The 23,542-nt window shown below is 36.3% G+C and overlaps 1 protein-coding gene across 2 annotated transcripts in view; it reads left to right on the top strand.

Annotated features, from left to right (window-relative positions):
- Positions 1-23,542, top strand: part of akt1 (v-akt murine thymoma viral oncogene homolog 1) — a 33,161-nt gene extending 9,619 nt beyond the window's left edge. For both annotated transcript variants that reach the window (XM_065255142.2, XM_065255141.2), the window contains exons 3-14: positions 9,502-9,630; positions 10,974-11,085; positions 12,661-12,784; positions 12,972-13,103; positions 13,719-13,784; positions 14,278-14,346; positions 14,439-14,564; positions 16,927-17,055; positions 20,761-20,975; positions 21,627-21,714; positions 21,792-21,894; positions 23,119-23,542. In XM_065255142.2, coding sequence (XP_065111214.1) covers positions 9,502-9,630; positions 10,974-11,085; positions 12,661-12,784; positions 12,972-13,103; positions 13,719-13,784; positions 14,278-14,346; positions 14,439-14,564; positions 16,927-17,055; positions 20,761-20,975; positions 21,627-21,714; positions 21,792-21,894; positions 23,119-23,198 — 1,373 coding nt within the window. In that variant the 3' untranslated portion in view covers positions 23,199-23,542. The remainder of the gene's footprint in view (positions 1-9,501; positions 9,631-10,973; positions 11,086-12,660; positions 12,785-12,971; positions 13,104-13,718; positions 13,785-14,277; positions 14,347-14,438; positions 14,565-16,926; positions 17,056-20,760; positions 20,976-21,626; positions 21,715-21,791; positions 21,895-23,118) is intronic.

The raw sequence follows: 23,542 nt of genomic DNA, 5'->3' as shown, positions 1-23,542 counted from the left end.
ATGTGTGTTAGTTAAAGCTGTTTTTTTGGCAGGATTGTGACCGGCTACAGTTAAGACAGCGGGGTTCTTGTTCTGTCTTTCCCTTGTTTAATCTCTACCTTGTTCGCCCAGTATGAATTCATTCATCAATGCCTGCTTGTCAAGGAATGTGTTGAAGTATTTCTCTGAATTGTTATAGATAAGTGTGTTATTCTGACCTTGTGTTTTAATGTACTGTAGCTCGTGCATCTTATAAGTTTTGTTTTTTGTTCAGTTGTCATGATGGCAAAGAGTTGGCACAGGCAGGCCTTCAGCATCTTTCACTTCTTTTGACTCTACAGAGCCCTTGTGCATCTCACCACTGTCATCAATAATCCACTTCAACAATGAATCGCTGTCAGATTTCTGTTATGTTTTTAATGATTGGTCTGTGTGCACATGCGTCAGACATTCTTCTGAAAGATGCGTCATGTCCATTCAAAACGTGCCCCCTTGGATTTTTGAGCCAAATGAATTTTGTATGCAACCTTAAAATCAATGAAATATCTTTTCATCTGTTTTCATTTGTTGTTTTAATCACATGCTTTATTCTGGATGCAAGAATTATACAATTTTAAATGCAACAAAACAGCGCTGGTGCCTTCATTGTGCATGGTTGCGAACACATTGCTCATGGTGCTGCATTTCGTTATCTGATAAAATGTCAAAAATGCCATCACAAATGCAGTTAAGTCCATTTCTCAATGTTTCTATCTAGATTCACCCCTAGAGGGGGCGTTGAATCATATCTACATAAAATATAATGCAAAAATACATTCCTCTAATAATTTTATATAAATATGTTGGCTAGTTTTTTCTTAAGTTGCATGCTTTCAATGCAATTAAATTGATATGTGAAAATAAACGAAAAATGACAGCATCTACTTACATTTAAGATCTACTTATGTTGCATCAAAGGTTTCTTTTTATTCTGTTTTGCATTGTTGATTATTACAGCCAATCACAGACGTGACCGATAAGCAGTGTTGGGGAAAGTTACTTCTAAAAGTAATGCATTAAGTTACTCCCCTCAAAAGTAACTAATTGCATAGTTACCGTTCATGCAGAAGTAATACTTACATTACTTTTAAGTTACTTTTGCATTACTTTTTCTTACTTGGCTGAGGTCGGATCTCTTTTAGGCTTTGCAGGTGTTTTTTATGACTGAGAAGTTCTGCATTAAAAAAATAGCATTTTCCATCACAAAAATGCGTAATGCTGCATGACTACTTTCAGTTTAAATTAGTTTTTTTTTGTCATTTATTTTAAATCAAATTAATTAAACTGAAAAGTAACTCGCATTACTTTTTTTTTTTAAAGTAACTCAAATATTAATGTGTTACTTTACTCGTTACTTCAAAAAAGTAATATTATTACGTAATGCACATAACTTGAAAATGCGTTTCCCCCAACACTACCTATAAGCACATCAATGTAACGTTTAAATGAGTCGTAATGTAATGGGTGTTAAAGTGTATTTTAGCCAATAATGTGTAAAATAGAATAGCAAATAAGTTAACTCCTCCTAAACGCTTCTTACCTTTTTGTTTGTGTAGTCGATGAGGCCTATAAAAAGGTTTTAAATTATTCTTTTAAAAGACGTTAATAATTAAGATTACAGTATGAAGTGTGCACATTCATGCATTAATGTGCGTGAAAAAAGATTTTGAACTTTGTAAAATATTTTTGTTAATATATTTCAAATGCTTGTATGTCCCAAAATGAAACATTATATAAGAGAAGAGAGCATCGTGTAAATAACTTCACACCCGTCAGACAGACACGTTTTGTCTCACTATATGAGTGTTTTCAGATTGTACAAAGACAAAAGCAGTAAACTTTTTAAAAACACATCTGTTGCATCCAGTTGTGTGTGGACACCCTAATATCTGCTGCACCCTTTACAGATTTCTCGAACGTCCCTTTTCGCTTTCTTAGACCCGGTCTCATCCTGCTGTCATGAATAGCTCTTGCATGTTTCCATGCATTTCAGTCTCTCTTCATCACTGTCCAACCATGACAGCCGAGCGCTGTCATCAGAAGTGCTGCTTTGGCTTTAAGGTTCTGCAGCGGCGCTGGGTTCTCGGGTGGAGCGCGCTCGGTCTGCTGTCTGGAGGCCAGCAGGTCTCAGTGCTCCGGGTGATGCCATACAGACTCCTGCTAAATGTGCTGGGAGATGTAAATTGCCAGGGTGCAGCTGTCAGAAGGGAGGGCGATTAGATGAGTGTGTGTCTGTGTGTGATTTTGTGTGCACCAGCAGGGTCTTTTGCGGCAGCAGCGCGCCCGCTGTGTGCTTACTTTTCTGTGATGAAACCTCCTGCTCTATGATTGGGCTGCTCGTCCGGTTCATTTTTCTGCTGTTTTATTTTCCTCCATCAGCTTTAATCTCTCTGTTTTCCTCTTCTGTTCTCGAGCGCTCTCGGTTGTGCGCCGTCCTCCACACGTCTGCTCTGCGTTCCCCGCTGACTGCGCAGAGCGTCTGCGCGGGTGTCTTTCAGATTGCTGTGGGTCTTCTTATCGCTGATATCCATCATGAGCAGAGATTTTCTGCTGTTAAGTCACTTTAAATTCAGAGACGAGAGTTACTCGATTAGTTTCGACTGTAGATTGCACACCTAAGTTCCCCAAAGTTGAAAGCAGGATGCCACAGTGAGCACTTTTGAGGAACAAATACTGTAATTTTATGTTGCTCGTGGCATTAAATCTTATCCGATCAGCGATCACAGAAAAGTTATGTTTTCTTATGCTTATTATTAAAGATGATTCATTATCTGTAGTCTTAATATCAAGCTTGAACGGGTGTAAGTATACATAGAAAACTTGATCCTAACAAAGATAAATTATAAGTTAACAATTTCACAGGGCTGGACTTTCACTTTATGCAATCAATACAATAGGACGTTCTGTTGGAGTTCAGTCATGCATCTGTACCGATCGCTGGAAATTTTCATTCCTGTTTGTTTGTTTTCTTTGCCCTATCCCAGTAAACTAATCCATGGAGCGCTTGTTTACCGGAACGAAAGGGGGGGGGGGGGGTGTAGGAATCTACAACACAAAAAGCAGCGGAGGGGGAAAAACTTCCCACTGTGTCTCTATGGTAATCAGCAGGTGCCACTGGCTGCTGAGAAGAAGTGGAGTCTTTCTTACGAGCGTGAGAAAGCACGGTCAAACCCGCACCTCCTCCCCGCGCCTCCGCTCGCCCCCTTTTCTCTCGTAGCGGTGGTAATACCCACCCCAGCGGCAACAGTGGTGCCTGCCAACCGCTCTGTCTGATCCAGCTGCAATGAAAACCAGACCAACAAAAGAGCAGAAGAAAAAAGAGGAAGATGAAGTGACTGCGGAAGAGTTTTAGCTCCTGGTTGGTAACGCCAGGATGCAGGATTTGGTCACTGTGTCACTTATAGACTTTTATATGAAGTGGTAGCATCTTATTTTCATCGTGAGCCTGAATTAGTTTTATAATTGTACTAAAACTAGGACTACAAAAAATTGGTGTTTTATCTCAGATGTGCATATGTAACTGAATGATTTTAATGCATCAAAAGGTTAAAGTTTTACCAAAGAGACTGGCACACACACGTTAGTACTTCTGATGTGTGGAAGATGATCAATGATCAGAAAGAATGCGAAACCTATGTTTGTTATAAAGTTTTCAGTTATTAAATATATTTTAATAAAGTTTACATCGATTATACATAAAGCAGTAGTTTATCGTATAATGTACACTGCATTATTTAACAAGTTATTGCATATCATATTTTTCTCCAATATTGTGCAAGCTTGAACGTTTCAAGTGTTACAGGCGAGTTAAAATGATTTAATCTAATTTAAGCTGTTGCACATTGAACATTTATTTACAAGATAAAAACTAAAGAATTAGGAATTATAAATGAGATATCAAATTTAAAAAGTCTTAGGATTAAGTTTAAAAGAATGTACGATTATGGTGATTTTTCACCGTCACTTTACTTTTTAATATCTGGGTGATTTTTGTCACTTTGGATGGCATTTGAATCCTCATTTCTGACCCCTCCGTTGGGCCTCCTTTGGACCGCTGGCAGACCGCTGGCTCATTGATATGCAGAGGACGGGCCGGCAGGCACAGCTGCAGGATACTCGCTCACAGGGGCTCCACGGGGAAAGGGGGGCAACCCGGGAAAACCAACAAAAGAGCCCCCACCCCCCCATTCCCGGTTTCCAAAGATTTTAATTCCCTAAATCCTCAACGTCACCTAAATGTCTCCTTTCTGCACTCAGACAGCCTGTCAGGCGTCTTCCTGTCCCTCCACTCGTCCTGATTCATGAATGCAGACACAGATCCTGCAGAAAGTCTCAGGCATTCTCGGACAGTCTCAGGGTGCTCATGGGGTGTCTCGGGATGTCATAGGCAGTCTTAGCATGGTCTCGGGCAGTCTTAGCATGGTCTCAGGCAATCTTAGCATGGTTTATTTTAAGATTATCTCCTTAGATCCTCATCTCAGATCTGATGTAGTTGCTTTTAGTTTCCAGTGTTTCCAGGGTTTTATGAAGATCTTCTAGTGTGCGTGCGTGAGTGTGTGCATGCGTGCTTGAGTGTGTGCGTGCATGTGTGTGTGTGTGCACACGTGTGTGTGTGCACGTTTGTCTGCAGTCTGAAACGAACTGTTTCTGTGTGTCAGAGTTTGACAATATAGAGATGAATAATTTTTTTAGTGTTGCATGAACTTTCTCACACATACAGTTGACACCTTAACCAGAACAGAGACAAAACAACAGTAAACAAACAGTTCAAAAGACTAAGATGCAGAAATCTATATGGAAATATTTTTGTCTTTCAGACAATGCATGCGTCCCTGTGATAACCACTGTCTGTCTAACAGCTTCCTGTTTCTTTAGAAGTGAATTTGGTTAGGACGGCCACAGAAACAAACAAACATCTAGAAAAACATAGATCAATCTGATATCAGTCTGCCACAGGTGATCTCAGCGCTGCATGCAGTTACATCATTTTTACAGCTAAACGCACAGGTGTTTGTTTGTTTGTTTGTTTCTGCGTTACATTGTCATCACGGATCAGACCAGAAAACCAGAAAAGTGGAAGTGTTAAATGTGAGAAAGAGGAAGAAGAGTGAGAAGAAAAAGCTGTAGAATAGAAAGGTGTGTGCGCGTGTGTGTGTGTGACTGCATGTGTGTGCACATGAATGAATAGTCAGACAGCGGTTGTGTACCCACAATGCGTTGTGTTGCCATTTAAAAAACAGGAAATTGTTTCTGATCGCTCAAACAGATGATTTATTTTGATTGCACTGTTCCTTTGTCATTGTTGAACATATTGCATATGTCTGATACAGAGCAAGAAAAAAAGATTTTGGTTTTATTTTCTGTTTTTTCCTAGCGTATTTGATAAACCTGTTTTTCAAAAGAAAATTATTATTTTACTTATAAAAATGATTGTTGAGCTGTAACATTTTACATATTTTTAAGGTTTAAGGACTGAAATAGACAAAAATAACTTGAGAGAAAATAAATGAATTGTTTAGACAAAACACAAAATATGTATTCATTTCTGATTTCAGCACACTCAAGTGACATCACAGTGTGTGTTTGTGCATTTGTAACACTATTTGGATGTATTTTGGAATGTGATGATGGGTGTGATTGGTGGTCTTGCCCATCATCAGTGTACGACCCGTTCTAAACCTGGGTGGGCAGCATGCATCAGCGAAGCTGGCATGAAAACTCTGGACTCTGTGTCTTTCTTGGTTATATTACATACGCACCAACACATACACACAGACACACAAACTTGCAATGCAAAAAATAAAGTACTGATGCAAACCGAACTTAAAATTGATTTGACATGTAAGTGCACGTGTGTTAGCATAAACATAAAAAATAACAAACATTAATCATGCCACTTTTGATGTCGTGAAATAAATGTTCATCTAGTTTAAATAAAACACAAGTGAGTAAATCAGATTTTATTATAAAAACAGAATAAATCAGCAAGTCAACTGTCTGTTTATGTTGTGAGAAATCAGGTGAACTTTATGACCCAGGAGTAAAGCTGGACGACACCTGAACTCACAGAAGAAACCAACAGAACTTTAAACTCATCCGATCACATCATTTAATGGAAAATTAATAGAAAAGATGGATCTGTCTAAAGTAAACATGTGTCAGTACAACTAGATTTCACTAAATTGAAGTTTTTATTTGAATTATTTAAATTCAGTCAGTGAAGCAATGTCATCACAAACACATGGAAGCAGATGTGAATGAATGTTTCAAGGTATACCAAGGTTTTAAAGACTCGAAGTTTCAAAACTACTAACATTTTCGGTGATACAATTTCCAAGCTGCGTTTACACAAAAATAATTAAATCGTCATGTAATTGATTTGATGTTTACATTTAATATATATTAAGAATATTATAATTTAAATGCTTTATATTAACCTGGCATGCATGTGTTGCCTAAAAATAAAATGTATTGTGTCCAGTTGAAAAGTTTTTTGTATTCACAGACGTATTCACGGCGTGTGCATGTGTGTGTGCGTGCGTGCGTGTGTAGTTGTATGTTTGTGTGTGTGCGTGTGTGCGTTATAAGATGTGCTGCGTTGTGGACATCCGCTCAGTTTTAGAGATGGAGAAAGAGACAGACAGGTGTTTGGCCTGGGCTCTGCTGGTTAAATGTGTGTACTGGCTGATGTTTACACCCCCCTGCTGACCTCAGAACAGTTATGGGTTTCTTTTTAATAGATGTGGTCTGGAAATGGGAACTGAAGTGCTTCTGGGATCACAGAAACCAGCTGTGTGAAACGGATATTGGGAGTCAAGTGTTAATCTCCATGTTTTTAAGTAATTGTATGTTTTTCAACTAGACATGTAACGATTACCGGTTTAATAAGTAACGCAAAAAATTCTAAAGGTTAGTATTATCGTGTAATATTTTAATTACAGTTTAACTGTGCCAGTGTTAACCCCTGTCCAGCAAAACCAATTAAACAATAACGTGAGGATTTCGTGAAATCTAGTTGTGCTGATGCATGTTTACTTTAGACAGATCCATCTTTTCAATTAATTTTCCATTAAATGATGTGATCGGATGAGTTTAAAGCTCTGTTCGTTTCTTCTGTGATTGCTGTGAGCTCAGGTGTCGTCCAGCTTTACTCCTGGGCCATAAAGTTCACCTGATTTCTCACAACATAAACAGACAGATGACTTGCTGATTTATTTTGTTTTATAAGAAAATCTGATTTACTCACTTTTGTTTCATTAAAACTAGATGAACATTTATTTCACAACCCCAAAAGTGGCATGATTAATGTTTATGTTATTTATTTGATGTATCTGCCAACAAAAGTGCACTTATATGTAAAATCAGTTTTTCATTCGGTTTGCATCAGTAGCCTAATTTTATTACATTTGGAAAAAAAATTCACAAATCCATGATAATATTGATAGTAGTGGTGATTTTGGTCAATATAACTGTGATGTAAAATGTTCAGTCAATTTTTTTTTTGCGCACTGTGTTTCATTGATATCCATCAGATTTACTATTATAAAAATATTAACAGTAGTGATATTCTAGTGAAAGTCTTCTTCACTATGTGTGTTTTAATTGCTAAAAGCTCTTAATGTGCAGAACAGGTCTGTGTGTTCTCGTACCGTCACGCCACGATGAAAAATGGCACCAGCCGTTTAAACATATTGGGCATCTGGTGTGAATGAGAGTTTTAAGTAGACAGATGTTCCCTCGGCTGTGTCTCCATCCCAGTTGTTATGAATCAGGTAAAGTCATTTGTAATGCTTTATCTTTAGTGAAGTGCACAGACAAACTGCTCCGTGATCTGAACACATTCATCACCATTGACTTGTCAATCAGACTATTACTACAATTATTGTGCCCCCCTCCAAAAAGGTATTATCGCAATACCTATTTAAATAAAAGTAAATAAATATAGAAAAAAAATAATCTGTAGTATTGTTTTTTATAAATTTTTTGACCAATATTATACCAATATTACCAATACTACTATCAAAAGAAAATAAAAATGGTAGAAGAAAAACTGTTTGTTACCACTTACAGTAAACTTTTTAATTGCTGTTGAATTATTTACAATATAATCATATGTGTAGTATTAACACAATATTGACAATCATGTTTTTTTTCCTTCAATATTGTGACGGTCTGATGTCTCGGTGAACTTGAAATACAAACTTGAACTACTATTTTCTGAATAGACTCATTTATTATAATTATTTCAATTAAGACAACAGTTTGTTTGTAAGACTCTTATCCTTAAGAAATCAATCAAGTTTGATATGGTTAGTAGTAATGAGATCACATCTGTTGTTATGTGTGATGTCAGAGCGTCACATGACTGGTGTCGGTGTAAAGAATCGTGACGTACATCACATTAAAGGTCCTGAGCGCTTAACCTCAATACTGTATGTGACAAAAGCCAAACATTTTCTCCTGAGAGTAAATGACAAAGTTCAAATGTTGTTTGTGAAATTGTTGTATGTTTGTACCTTGTTATGCAATAAGATTCTAACTTTATATGATAATTGTAGTTTGCTGTGTTACGGGCCAATCTCCGCTCCTCTGGTCCGTCACAGTTGAAATGAGCCAAAAGCCGATAAATATGAGCGAGACAGACGTTTGCCGTGACAGATCCACACTTTAGCGATTGAGGAAATGGGCCAATTAGGGACAGCTTGCTCAGACCCTGCATGGGGTTAATATTCAACTCCCGTAATTAAAAATAAATTACACTTTTCCTGGATAACTATTCAAAGTGTCTCTGTCTTTCTGACGTGCTATACGACTGCGTCTCTTTGCCTTTATTCATTTCCGATTCCGCAACATCTGGTGCCGCGATTCGGAGCAGAACTTCATTTCACTTCCAGAATCTGACAGTAGTTTTTGTTTTCCGCTGCCTCTCTCTCTTTCTCTCGTGCTGTTTTAGAAAAAAAAGGTCAAAATTTTTCCCAGGATTTCTGTTTTAAGCTCAAACTATTATTATTTTTTATTATTATGCAGGTTTTGCTTCACAAGTTAATGCTTTTATTTGTATGTCATTACTCATCGTCAGTCAATTGTCTTTAGGAAGGTGCTTAGTTGTGATTAATCGCATACAAAATTAAAGTTTGTGTTTGCATATTGCGTGTGTGTACTGTGTGTAATTATTGTGTATAAATAAATTTAAAAAACATTAATTTATGTATTTAAGAAACATTTACATGTGTTTATTTTTATATATATATATATATATATATATATACTTATATAAATAAATAATAGTTTTCTTACATGAATGCGTTTATTTATTTACAGTACACATTTATATATTTTAGGCAAACACAAACATTTATTTTGTATGCGATTAATTGCAATGAATTGTTCAGCCCTATTTTTACTCGGTTCTTACTCCTTCCACATTAAATGAAACCTCTAACTTTCTCTCTCTGTTTCTCTGTCTGTGTCTCTCGCCCACAGGAGAATACATAAAGACGTGGCGGCCGCGGTATTTTCTGCTGAAGAGCGACGGTACGTTTATCGGCTATAAGGAGCGGCCGCAGGATGTCGATCAGCTGGAAACACCATTAAATAATTTCTCAGTGGCCCGTGAGTGTTTTCCTGAACTTTCCATGTTTGTAATAAACCACGTTATGTAGAAAATAAGCTGAATAAAATATGAATACACTGTAGGTTTGTGTGTATGTTAGTAGTACAACTTGTAAAACTTGATTATATTATAGATCTGTATAATTTCATCTAAGTGATTTTAAAACGTCTTACAATCAAGTTTCATATTGGTATAATATGAATTTATGCATTGCGACATAACATTGAGTGTCAAGGATACAGATTTCTTTTGCGTCTTCATTACGAGTACATTGGTCATGAATGGAGTTGATTTTATTAGACGATCTCTCTGACCTCAGTCATGTTGTTGTTGTTTCCTCGAGAGATGTGCAAAAACATAAGAAAGAACACAGATTTGGACCATCTTCTCAAGTCATACCTCAGCAGAATTTCACGCCGCCACCCTGTGAAACTCGCTGAAATGATTGAACAGACTAATTAGACAGCCATAATGTTTGTTCATGAGAATGCTTCCTGTCTGACACTTGTGAAATATAGTGGTTATTAAGTGGCTGATCCTCATTATTTATCTCGGCGCTGACGGAGGGTCTGTTCCAAACGTTCTGGGCTGCTGATGATCCGCTCGGATCACAGTGGTGGTCTCACCTCGCTCCTCCATCTACTCGACAGGCCGATGGTGTCGTGTCTTCTCTGACACATGTCTCCTCCGCTGTCTCTGCTCGACATATGTTTGCGGGAAAATGCTGGTGGAAACGCTGCTGGATATGCGAAGGGGATTCTGCTTTGTGGCGCTGAACGCAGAAGTTTTCCTCTTTGAGTGAGCACTTTCGAGGGGAAAGAACACAGACGCAGCTTATTTTAGTTGCCCCGAAAACACGCCACTTTGAGTTTTTAGCAAATGATGACACGGTTTTCTTGTTTGTGTCGGATGCAGTCATTACACATTCATAGTGTCGGTGTGTAAAACAACAAGAATATCCCATCATCGCAGCTTTATTCTGGATCACTAGCATTTCACGCAGTAGCCCGTGTTAGTATCGTGTTTTTTTTTGTCATTTTTGTTCATGACTCTCCTCAACCCAAAATTGTGTTTGCAGTAACACACTTACAACAGAAGTCATGACAAATGCTAAACAGTACATGACACAGATGTGAATTGGGTTTGTTCTGAAGAGAGATTTGAAGTTATCAGATGTTGCATATTATAGTATAGTATGAATGTGTAATTCGGAGCGCACCTGTTCATTCCCAGCGTGACCGCTGCTCTTCCCTACTGAGTGTGCTGGAGAAACACAGAGATAAAGATAAATGATAGTAAACCTGTCTGTTTCTCTGCTGTGTTTCTCTCTGGATTTGTCCAGAGTGTCAGCTGATGAAGACAGAACGACCCAAAGCCAATACATTCATCATACGCTGCCTACAGTGGACCACTGTCATCGAACGCACCTTCCATGTAGAGAGGCCTGAGGAACGGTCAGAAACACACACAAACACGCACACGCACGCACGCACACACACACACACACAGGTTTACTTTTTACTTGCTCTTGAATTACAGTATAAAATTTTAACTAATGTGGAATGGTATGTTAAACTTCATATCTCCACATCACAGACACTGTAAACAATAATTTGTTAGTTCCACTTAAAAAAAGTTAATTAGCCTACCTGTTGCCTTAAAATTTTGGCTTTATTCAACTTAAAAATATTGGTTATCTCAAAAAAAAATACTAATAATTACTAATATTTGTAAGTTGATTTAACTCAAAGTTACCCTAACTTGTTTACAGGATACATTTTAATTCGGAGGTGTGAAGTACTTGAGTATTATTACTTTATTATTTTATTTTACTAAGTATCTGTACTTTGTGTTCTTCTTCATTTTATTGTAAAGCATAATATCATACTTTTGCATCCATACCATTTCATATTAAAATTAAAATTTATACTTGATCTACATAAAAAATCTAGTACTTAAAGGAACAGTATGTAGGATTGTGGCCAAAACTGGTATTGCAATCACAAAACTTGTGGCTAAAACCGGTACTGCAATCACACAGCTGGTGGCCAGTGCACAAAATGACAACATAAACATCAGTTGAGGGCTGCAACTCCACTTTTTAAATGACAATATCCTGGCCAGAAAACTGTTGTTAGTGATATAAGTATTTGAAATGAAAATGATTTCTTAATGTCTCGTGACATATCAGAGCCATTTTATGATTAATTGATATAAATTTCTTACATACTGTTCCTTTAAATAGTTCTAGTTTACTCAAATAAAAGTAATTAAAAGTTACACTTTAGCACTAATAAGAAAGTACCAAATTTTTATGTATTTAACTATTAAAGGAAAGAAACAGCTTGCATGAAATGTAATGGAGTGAAAAGTACAATAGTATGCATTGGAATAAAGTGAAGCAAAAGTTTACCAAACAAAAAACTCTGAGAAAGTACAGATAGTTGAGAAGTGATTAATAATACTTCACTACTTTACACCTCTGTAACTTCTGCTTTTGGAGATTTACATTAAAAATGATTTTTTAATGAGTTTTTCTATCTGCAAAATCCTTAAAATGAATGTTTTGATGTTCCAACACAGAAGTATTTGAATATTTCAGCATATACAGTATTATACTGGTTAGACGTTTGGAAACACTTGACAGAAATATTTCCCATGGTCTTCAAAATCCTTTATATTGGAAGTTGTGTTTAAATTTTTTATTTACTTTTGTAGAAAAAATATAGTTGTGCCAAACATATACATTTCTTTCATTAGAAAACACTTTCTCACCTTAAGGAAAAGTGAACAGAGGTTTTTAGTTTTTTCGACAATATGAAAGAGAGTTTTGATTTATTTCTGATGCTTTTAATTCCCAGTGACTTTATTCTATAATGTGGAAAAATGTGTAAATAAAGAATAAGTGTTTCTAAACCTTTGATCGGTGCTGTATGTTGGAATAAAGAACACAATTGTACTTAAAGATGAATACAAATGTTGTATTTCTGATGATGAATTTAATCTTAGGGTTGTGTCTGTGTCTTTAGGGAGGAGTGGACCAAAGCCATTCAGGCTGTGGCCGACAGTCTACAGAAAGAGGAGGAGATGATGGACTCGTCTCCTGATCCCATGGACATGGAAATGTATTTGACCAAACCTCGACAGAAAGTGGTTCGTGTCTTCTGTATTGTTGTTTTTGAAACATTAATCATTTACACTGTTTCTGGTGTACTGTTCCATTATCCTACCAAAGTTTTGCGCTGCCATCACCCCTCACGCTTCTTACGAGTCTCAGTGATCTGGTTGACAGATGCTTTATATCGGCTGTAAATGTTGTGTCCGTGTTTCTCTCTTTTAGACTATGAATGATTTTGAATACCTCAAGCTCTTGGGAAAAGGCACTTTTGGGAAGGTGATTCTGGTGAAGGAGAAAGCGACTGGAAGATATTACGCCATGAAGATCCTTAAAAAAGAAGTGATTGTAGCCAAAGTGAGTCACAGCTGGAAACATCTGAATGAACGGAGAAATATTCAGTGTTAAGTGTCTGACCAGCACTTCTGTGTGTACCACACCCCAAAAATCAATTCTACTTTACATAAAGACTAAGAAAAAAACTTTCTTTCATCATATTTTATTTATTATATTAAATACAACTGCCTTTTATATTTCCCATGTTGTTGTCACACACAATATGAATCCAGATGTTTCAGGTCACACGATAATGAAATTAAATCATTCCATCTCATTATTTTAATAAAGTCATTTTATTTCATGGACTAATTATTTATTTGATTTAAAACAAGCATGAATTTAGGTTCAATAAAAAATGACTACTATGATTTTCAAACAGTTTAAGTAATTCATATTTGATTTACATTACAATATTGAGAATTGGGGGAAATATTATTTTAATGTTAATATCATAAAGGTCATAAAGTAGATTGAATTACAGATTAAAACAAAATAATATTTCATATTTAATCTTTTGACTTTGTAGTAAAATATTATTTACAGTTTTGTGAGATTCACGTAGTTGTGGTGGTGTTTTTGTGTGTGTATGATTTTTTTCATTGCATACACACTTTATATTATGTGCTTTTTTAGGATGAAGTGGCTCACACGCTCGCTGAAAACCGCGTCCTCCAAAACTCTAAACACCCGTTCCTGACGGTGAGCAACACAAACACACACACGTACACACACACACACACACACACACACACACACGCGCACACACAAACACACACGGATCACTTCTAGATCAGATCACTCTTTTCATGGACTAATCTGTTTTACAGAAGCTCTGTTTAACATAAGTTTCTCTTTACATGATCATCTGTTGAAACGATCTGTGTATGAATTAAGGATACAGGTGTAATATATCATAAATATAATGTGTCATGTCGCACTATTGATATTGATAGTCATTTATAAGTTATCCTTTTGTCATTTTGACTTTCTGAACAGTGTTAATGTGACGCTGTAGGTTTTTTTTATATTTTGAGTTTTTGGAGAAGGTCTCTCTGGGGACAGCTGTAATAGTTTTGCCCTCACTGACTCTTACACTGGCACTCGATGAGCTGTTTGTGCAGATTATAAATGGTCATGAGTAGATTTATAATGCAATGTTTGTCTTTTGTATTTCTTTGAATGAAATGTTTAGGGTCTGAAGTATTCATTTCAAACTCACGACCGCTTGTGTTTTGTCATGGAGTATGCAAACGGAGGAGAGGTGAGATGTCCACACTACAGGTTGATCAAATGATCGTTTACCTGTAATGTGAAGCTCAAAATGTTCCTGTATTTATTTATTTCTTCCTGAAGCTTTTTTTCCACTTGTCCCGGGATCGAGTTTTCTCCGAGGAGCGAGCGAGGTTTTATGGGGCAGAGATCGTGTCTGCGCTGGATTACCTGCATTCAGAGAAAAACGTGGTCTACAGAGATCTGAAGGTCAGAGTCTTTATATAACGGATGAATCAATTAAATAAAATATAAAAAATCTGTAAAAAGATAACAGCGCTGTTTTTGACCATTAAGATTTAATTTCCCATTTACTCCCAGTTTAATATGAATTGAAACCCTTGTTTTATGAGATTAAGAAGATAAACTCTTACCTGTAGAAAAATCATTTTAATACATTAGGACTGGTTTATTGCTTTAATACGTAGTAAAATATTAATAAATATTTGATAAATTAAAGTTTATTATTGTTTATACCACAGTCTGTTGAATGCTTTATTCTGATTGGTTGAGAAATGTTCCACAGGTATGCATTATTTATTATTTGATAAATACACAGATAACTTGTCAAATGTTTTAAAATGACCACCAGAGCAATGTTTGTGGTAATCATGGTAAAAGAGAAATAATTTTCTCCGGTCCGTTGAATTATTTGAAATACTAAATGCTGCGTGTCGTGCCACATTACCACTTCGGGTGTGCATTATTTTTGAATAATTAAAAGGCCCAGCGTAATAATTGAATAAACAGTCAATGCACATTCACAAGTACAGTTTATAGCAACAAAAGAAGAGCTGCAAAATGATTAATCGCAACTAATCATTTACAGAATATAAGTTTTGTTTACATTATATGTGTGTGCTGTGTGTAATAATTATGTATATATAAATACATAATGCGTGTATAATTAAAAAAAATTACATATAAAGTATTTATAATGATAAATTGTATATAAATATAAAGTATTTATACTAGGGGTGAACCGCTATATATATATATATATATATATATATATATATATATATATATATATATATATATATATATATATATATATATATATATATATATATATATATATTTACAGTAAATAAGAGACAAACTGGTGAAACTACATTAATATTTGTGATGCATAACATTTATAAATATACCCTTTTAAAGTCCTTAAACATATTTACATAATAAGACATAATTATTGTGGATCTGACATCTCGCAGTACTGTTTGAATAAGTGTGTTGAACCTGTGTGGTGTTGTGTGTAAACACAACATAACGTCATGTTAAGAAGTGAATAATGATTGATCATTTCATTCTTATAATTACAAACAACAAATTTAAGTAATAAAAAAATGTACTGACTGATTAAAAAGATTTATCAGCCGATAATAAAAAATCCAAATATTGGCCGATTTATCGGTCTATCACTAATATAAACACAGTGTTTCCCACAGGAATTTGAGAGACTGTGGTGGTGATGATGTCACACGCCGATTAGCATATATGTGACGTCATTGCGTCGTGTTTTACTTTTTGATCTGTCACATTATATTGCATTTTAACACAACTAAATGCTATTTTTACATATTATTTGTTCTGTTGTCTATAAAATAGCGACTAAACACAACCCAGTAACGACCCAGTTTAATCCAATCAGCTCTTTCTTTATTTGCTGCTAAAAACGCACCCTCATCTGACAAAATCATCATACATTTGCATTAAGGCTGTACTGGTGTTGCTCTTCTCATCAGTGCTGTTGCGTTATGAGCGCTTTTTTATTTTAAATACGAGTGGCCGGCCACAGATAAATAAATTTATGGGAAACACCGTAAACATGTGAATATTTCTAAAATATACTTGCACGTGTGTTTATTTATATATACATAATTATTATACACATTACACACACACACACACATATATATATATATATATATATATGATGTTAACAATTAGTTGTAATAAATCATTTGCATCCCAATTTCAAAGTCATCTTTAATACTGAAGATTGTTGTAAGAAAGACAAATCAAGACACATAAGCTTGATGACCATCCGGCAGATGATGATGATGATGATGATGATGATGATGATGATACTGTACATCTGCACAACAACACTACAGTTTGCCCTCTCTCTCTCTCTCTCTCTCTCTCTCTCTCTCTGAGCGCTGATGCTCAGGTTGGTGGTAAAATGCGTTGCAGCACGAGTGATTGTGCTGACTGCTGCTCTTGTGCCTCTGGCCACGTGTGAGATGCAGCTGCCAGGTGACTTTCAACATTGAGAGAGAGAGAGAGAGAGGACATGCTGATATTAAACTCCTGAAAGGCACACAAACACTCGTTCAATTTGTGACACCCTGTATGATGCCTGAATTAAAAAAAATTCACATGGCGAAAATGGTTTTCAACAAAACTGTTTTAGATGTACCACAGAGGTTGTTATATATGCTGTTATTTACAGTTTTGTTTAGATGTCATTATTAAAAAGTTAGTTGTTATGTAATGAGTGATCCCTGAGATCAGTGCTTCTAGTTTAGGCCACTGTACTATTATTCATCTTCATTATTCCTCTCAGCTGGAGAATCTGATGCTGGATAAAGATGGACACATAAAGATCACCGACTTCGGTTTGTGTAAAGAGGGAATCACTGATGGAGCCACTATGAAGACTTTCTGTGGAACTCCAGAATATCTCGCACCTGAGGTGATCAAACTTTACACAAACACAAACTATTGGTAGATACATGAGATCTGAAACATTCATCTTTCATAAGTTTATTGTTAGTTAGCGTTTATATTTTTGTGTAAAAACTTTTAATGAAGTCAAAAACTGATAAACAAAAAATTCTGTAGTATTGTCAGAGAGGCTTCTGTGTGTCCCGTAAATGTTCTGCGATCGCTCCCGTAAAGAGGATTAAGTAACATTGTCGTAACATTCTTTCTGTGTGAACAAAAGGCAGAAAGAATGCATTAATGGGGCGTGTCATAGTGAGGATGCATGTGTCATCACAACAAGAAGTTATGGTTCAGCTCTTTGACACAGGGATTTAAACGCAGATCAACATTCATGATGAGAAATGATGGCAGACTGGACTGAAGGAGGGAGATCATCACTATTAGCGCTGAAACTGACATCAACTAAAATGCACGCTGTGAAAAACCTACCAAGTGCATAACTTAAATATGTCACACTTTACGGGATGAGTGTGAATGCATGCACAGATTTAGGAAAATCATTTCCAGTGTGAATGAACCAAAAATCAAACAATTCCGGACAAATCCCGGACGCATCTGTGTATTTTCTGTAATCTCTGTGAAAAGGGCTTTAGTGTTATCATTTATTGGACAAATTGATTAAGGACAGCAGTCTTCTGACATCTTACTGTATTGTTGTTTCCGTCATTGATTAAGATGACCACCTTTAGAAAACCATCACTGTGCTGCTGCTTTAAACAAACATGAAGAACAATGTGAGAAGTTTGCGTCAGACAGGTGTTTGCGTGCGCGCGTCTGTGTGTGCGTGCAGGCTGAGGATGAAGAGCTGCTCATGTTGACACAGTTGTGAGCTCGTTGTTTTTAGCCCACCGTTTTGGAATTTGCTGTGAAAGAGGCTTGGCAGAGCTGCAGGAAACATGAGCTGCAACAGCTGCACAACACACTGAACGATACTCTGCCCTCTTGTGGTGAACGTGTGTGTTTGCATGGCTCTATGTGTATGTGCATGGATAAGTGTGTGTGCGTAAACTCAACCCATCTATTCTTTAATTGTTTTACTTTCCTTTCAGTCCATCTAATGTTCAGTTTTGAGTGAACTGTTCCTTGTTAATGGTTTCATGTGAGAACTTTGTGTCACCTGTCTCTCTCTCTCTCTCTCACCCCATCCCGACGGTTTCAGTTCAGTCCTTGTGTTGACATGACGACACGGTCTGGGTGCGAGTGATTTCGGGAGGGGGTGTTACCGTGGAGACGTGTGGCCTCTCTGGAGTTTGGCCCAGGCAGTGTTACAGGTTGTTCTGCTGTAAACAATGACCTTGTTGTGTGTTTGCAGCTCTGGAATGCTGAACGTCTGGAAGCCTTCCACAGAGAGAAAGAGAGAGAGAGAGAGAATGAATGAAAAAGTAAAATCAGGGAGCGAGTGGGAAAGAGAGAGTGAGAATGAAACCGAGGTGAATAGAAGAGAGAAACTTGGATAAATGGGCATGAGAAAGTGATTCCAGACCTCAGCTGACAGAATGAATGTGATGATGGAGATGTGTATGATTTGATATTCATATAGAAGTGATGCAGTTGTTTGGCATGGTGACAAAAGATTTAGTCTTGTAGCTTAACATTTAGTATTAAACTGTGTACCCAGACCTGAGATCAGCTGTCAGATGTAACCACACAGTGAACTTTGAGATGTTATAGCTGGATTTTATACTAGAATGTGTGTCTGTAGATGTGGTAATACAGGGGGATATAAAGCTGCTATGTGAGACCTTTAGCAAGATCTCACCCCTCTGTTTCTGATGTCTCTGGACTCGGGTGTAACCGTACGCCCGGCTTGGGTCTGCTTACGTGGGTGAGAGCTCAGCTTTGGCTCCTCGGTTCCTGGCAGCTTCACAGCTGTGCTGATCTTCTACATATATGGGGCAGCTGCAAACCCAGCTGTCTCACTCTCGGCGAGCCACGCGACAGCAGCTCTGGAAATAGACAGCGGTCGGTAATTCAAGGAGTTCAGTGGCATCAGCTTTCCACTGAGAGCATGGACTGAGTCATTCTGACCCGAAGCCCTGTTCTCACACACACACACGCATGCACGCGCACACACACACACACACGGTCAGGGTCACAAACACACATCACATCTCTTATGTACACAAAGCTGGGACACACTTGACTGAATTTATGATTCTCAAGATCTTTAAAACCTTTCATCTAAATCATAGCTGTGATGTAGTTTGAAGAAGCAGAAATATGAGAGTTTTACATTTTTCAATGTATGCAGTTTTTATTAACATAAATTTTGATCATTAACTCTTTCCCCGTCAGCATTTAAAAAATAAAAAGTTTAATGCATACATGTATGTATAAACATACAATATATCAAAACAAAAAAAGTTAAAAAAACATTCAACTTTATCTTCATTTGTTCTTTTTTTATTACCTCTCATATATGGGCAGGTTTCTTCAATAATACAACATTTTGAGCAAAAAGCTGAGATAATTGCGTTTTTGTAAAGGACAAAACCCACTTTTTACAGCATTTTTTTATGCTTTTGGATAAGTAGATGCTTAAGTGTTTTATAAGTTGGGTAAGAGCGACACCTAGTGGATAATAGAGGGAATACAGATTGCCGTAAAAGCTCGTCAGAGAAGCGTCATTGGCAGGAAAGTGTTTTCTCTTAATTGACATGATAACTCCTCAATGGCAGGGAAAGAGTTAAAAAAAAACCTTAGGCGTCCATTTGTGTTATTTAAACTTCTGATGTTTTTAAGATAACTATTTTCCATCATTTAAACTAAAGATTGATTATCTGTGTATGCTGCATCTGTTTAACAATGAATAGTGAAATAATGTTTTATATTTAGTGCATTTTTAATACAAAACCAGAGATAAACTGGATCGACTCGAGTCTAATTGTAAAATCTATCTGATTCAAATCTACTTTTGGCTCTCTGACTTCACACACATGTTTGTCTTCCAGTGTATGTTTTTATATGTTTGAATTCATCACATTCATGTCTCTGTCAAGTCTTCTAAGTCCATCATTAAATCTAAGAACCTCTCAGCTGCTCATGGAGTTATTTTAGGAGCGATCGGTCACTTCATCTCATTTAAAGCATTAGTTCAGTTCATTCATGATCATGTCATATCAACATTATATTTACAGTATATGAGCAATTACAGTACTATGGATTTGACATTTTTAGTAAATAATTCTAATAAATTTTCCTTAAAGAAAGCATTTATTACCAAATGTTGAACCATCTGTTTATATTTTCCTGAACCTTTAATGATATAGTCCAGACATCAGAAAAATATACATTATGGATGTGAAAAATCAGAAAGCTGCACTTGCCTAATGGAAAAGCATTTTAAACCGAGACCTCACATTGGTATTTAAGCCAAAAAATATTGACATACAAAACAGTTTTTCATGGTAAGGTTTATTTGCATTGGATTCCTCATATGTGTCTTATGTTTATATTTGACTTTCATTTTATTATGAAGTCTTGATGTTAAATCTGGATGTGTGCACACTTGCCAGTAAAGCACTGATTCTGATGTCCAAATTGACATCAAAATGTTGTTGATTTACTTTTCAGGTGTAAACATTTGGAAGTTCATTTATTTCATATACAGTTATTGAGCACTATAAAGAAATGTGTTTTTTATGTGGTTATTGATGAATCTGTGTGTCTCCAGGTACTGGAGGATAATGATTATGGTCGTGCGGTGGACTGGTGGGGTTTGGGTGTGGTCATGTATGAGATGATGTGTGGACGGCTCCCCTTCTATAATCAGGATCATGAGCGTTTGTTTGAGCTCATCCTTATGGAGGACATTCGCTTTCCTCGCACGCTCGCTCCGGAGGCTAAATCTCTCTTGTCCTGCCTGCTCAAGAAAGACCCGAAGCATAGGTCAGTTTCATGGGCGCACTACCTGTACTGTATCCCACAATGCACTGCACACATGGCTACATATTTTTACTGTGACAAATTAATCAGCTGCTTTTCTAAAAAAATTTACTGCATATTTCTGTTTGACATGTTTATGTAAGGAATAATTGACGACGGGCCATTGAATTATAAGAAAATAATGCTCACCCAAGGTGATAAAACCGCGGGTGTGCATTATTTTGAAAAAATTCAAAGGACCGGAGTCAATTATTCCTCTTATACCACGGTTACCACAAACATTGCTCTGGTGCCTATTTTTAAGACATTTGACAAGTTAGGTGTGCGGTTATCAGAAATTAATGCATACCCACAGAACATTTCTCAGCCAATCAGAATACAGCATTCGACAGACCCGTTAAAGTTACATATAGCACACACTGTTTTACTAACATAATGCTAATATTTCATTCCCAACATGACTGTAATTTTTTTGTGTATTACATGAAACACATAACTTCTGTTTAAAATGTTCATTTTGGTTCAACATATACTCATGTGAGTGTCTGAAAGCTGTGTGTCACTGTTTACAGTCATATTTACTGTCACCACAAACTCTGTGTTAGACTTGTTTGTGTAATTTAACAGTAATTGTGTATGTTGTGTGTGTTTTAGGTTAGGTGGTGGCCCTGAGGATGCTAAAGAGATCATGCAGCACAAATTCTTTACTGGAATAGTGTGGCAAGATGTTTATGAAAAGAAGGTAAATAATCGCCGTTTGCACATCCATTATGTTGTTATTATCAGTTTTTTAACAGCCCCTCTCTCTCTCTCATTCAGTTGATTCCCCCATTTAAACCGCAGGTGACCTCAGAAACAGACACCAGATATTTTGATGAAGAGTTCACAGGACAGACCATCACCATCACACCACCTGGACAAGGTTCTCATTCATTTCACCTCATCCAGAGAAGTGACCAGCTGTCTGCGCTTACAGTTTGGAAATGGCTCAGATGTTTGGGGATATTTATTATCAGTGTTGGGTGTAACTGGTTACTTAGTAATTAGTTACAGTAATTTAATGAATTTTCCTTGATAAAGTAAAGTAAGGGATTCCTCAGTAATTTACTGACAGTAACTTCTGATGTAATTAAAGTAAATCGGACTGTAGATCAATGATATATAATACAATAGTGGATTTAACATCGACATTTGAAGTCTAAGAATAAAATGCATATTTGTATGCATTTTTTCTCACTTTAAATACTTTGAGTTTAATAAGAATAATGGTAACATACTACTAGTGTAGTTTACAATTCTCACTATAAACAAGTTAGTTATTAGCATTAATATTACTGAAATATTGGTAGTTTATTAATACTTATAAATCACATATTAATGCCTGATTTTACAAAACGTTGTTCTACATCCTTAATCCTACCTATACATAAACATAATAACTACTTTACTAAGTATTAATAAGCAGTAATTAGGATTATATTAAAGCATAAGTAGTTAATAGTTAGTTAATAGTGAGACCTTGAAAAAAGTCTGACCAGAATAATTGATGTGTTTTTATATGATTTATTCGAGCATTTTCAAACCTGTCTGTGTATCATTTACTAAATAGGATTTATAAAGTAATAAGTAATTAAATAGTTTTTGGAGAGAGTAATTCATACAGTAATGTAATGACATGATTGAAGATGTCATTAGTAACTAGTAATTAATTACTTTTTTGAGTAACTTACCAAACACTGTTTATTAAATGAAACCCTCTTGATCAGAGTTTTTACTTTGGTTATCTTAAATCAATTAATTTAGATTCTTGCAAGGCTGCAAACTTTTTAAGACACCCAAATCTAGTTTAACCAGTTGCTGTTTGTGTCTGTGCTGCGACATGCCCATTTAATGTCTGTCTCATTCTTTTAAATGCTCATTAGATTCATTCACACAAGTTAGCACTGCTGGTGAAACAACATTAAAGTGATACGTTACATATATCACATGATACATCTGCTGTACAGCGCCAAAACATCACAGATATCAGAGCTATCAGTCGTTCATTCATGAATTTAATATGCTCTGGACTTTATATCACTTCAGTGAAGTTTTTCATATGCATCTGTATGGATATTCAGATTTGGATGATATTTTCTCCTCACAGGTGACAGCATGGAGGTGTTCGACAGTGAGAGGAGGCCACATTTCCCACAGTTCTCCTACTCCGCCAGTGGAACATCATGAAGCGTCACATCATCTTCCTCTGCTCCTTTTATGACACTTTATGTTGCATCTATTTTACTGATGCTTAATTAATGTAAAACATCAGCACAGAACTGCAGCCGAACTGTTCTGAGGTCAGTGAAAGGGAGAATATTTACCAGTTCGCACAATCGATTTGTTTTTCATACATGTTTGTCTACTCTGTGGCCTTTTGTGTTATTCATGTTCTTCTGAGGATTTGCGAGGGAACACTAAATATATTTTCACTTCAACTGCCAAAAATAAAAGAGGTTAAAATACAGAATTGAAATATATTGTATTGCGCTATCATACATCTCTAAATATTTAGATGTAAAAATAAAAAT

This window comes from Paramisgurnus dabryanus, chromosome 17, assembly GCF_030506205.2.
Source record: "Paramisgurnus dabryanus chromosome 17, PD_genome_1.1, whole genome shotgun sequence".
Classification (NCBI taxonomy): Eukaryota; Metazoa; Chordata; class Actinopteri; order Cypriniformes; family Cobitidae; genus Paramisgurnus; species Paramisgurnus dabryanus.
The sequence above is the reverse complement of the archived record's forward strand: the minus strand, read 5'-3'. Positions and strand labels throughout refer to the sequence as shown.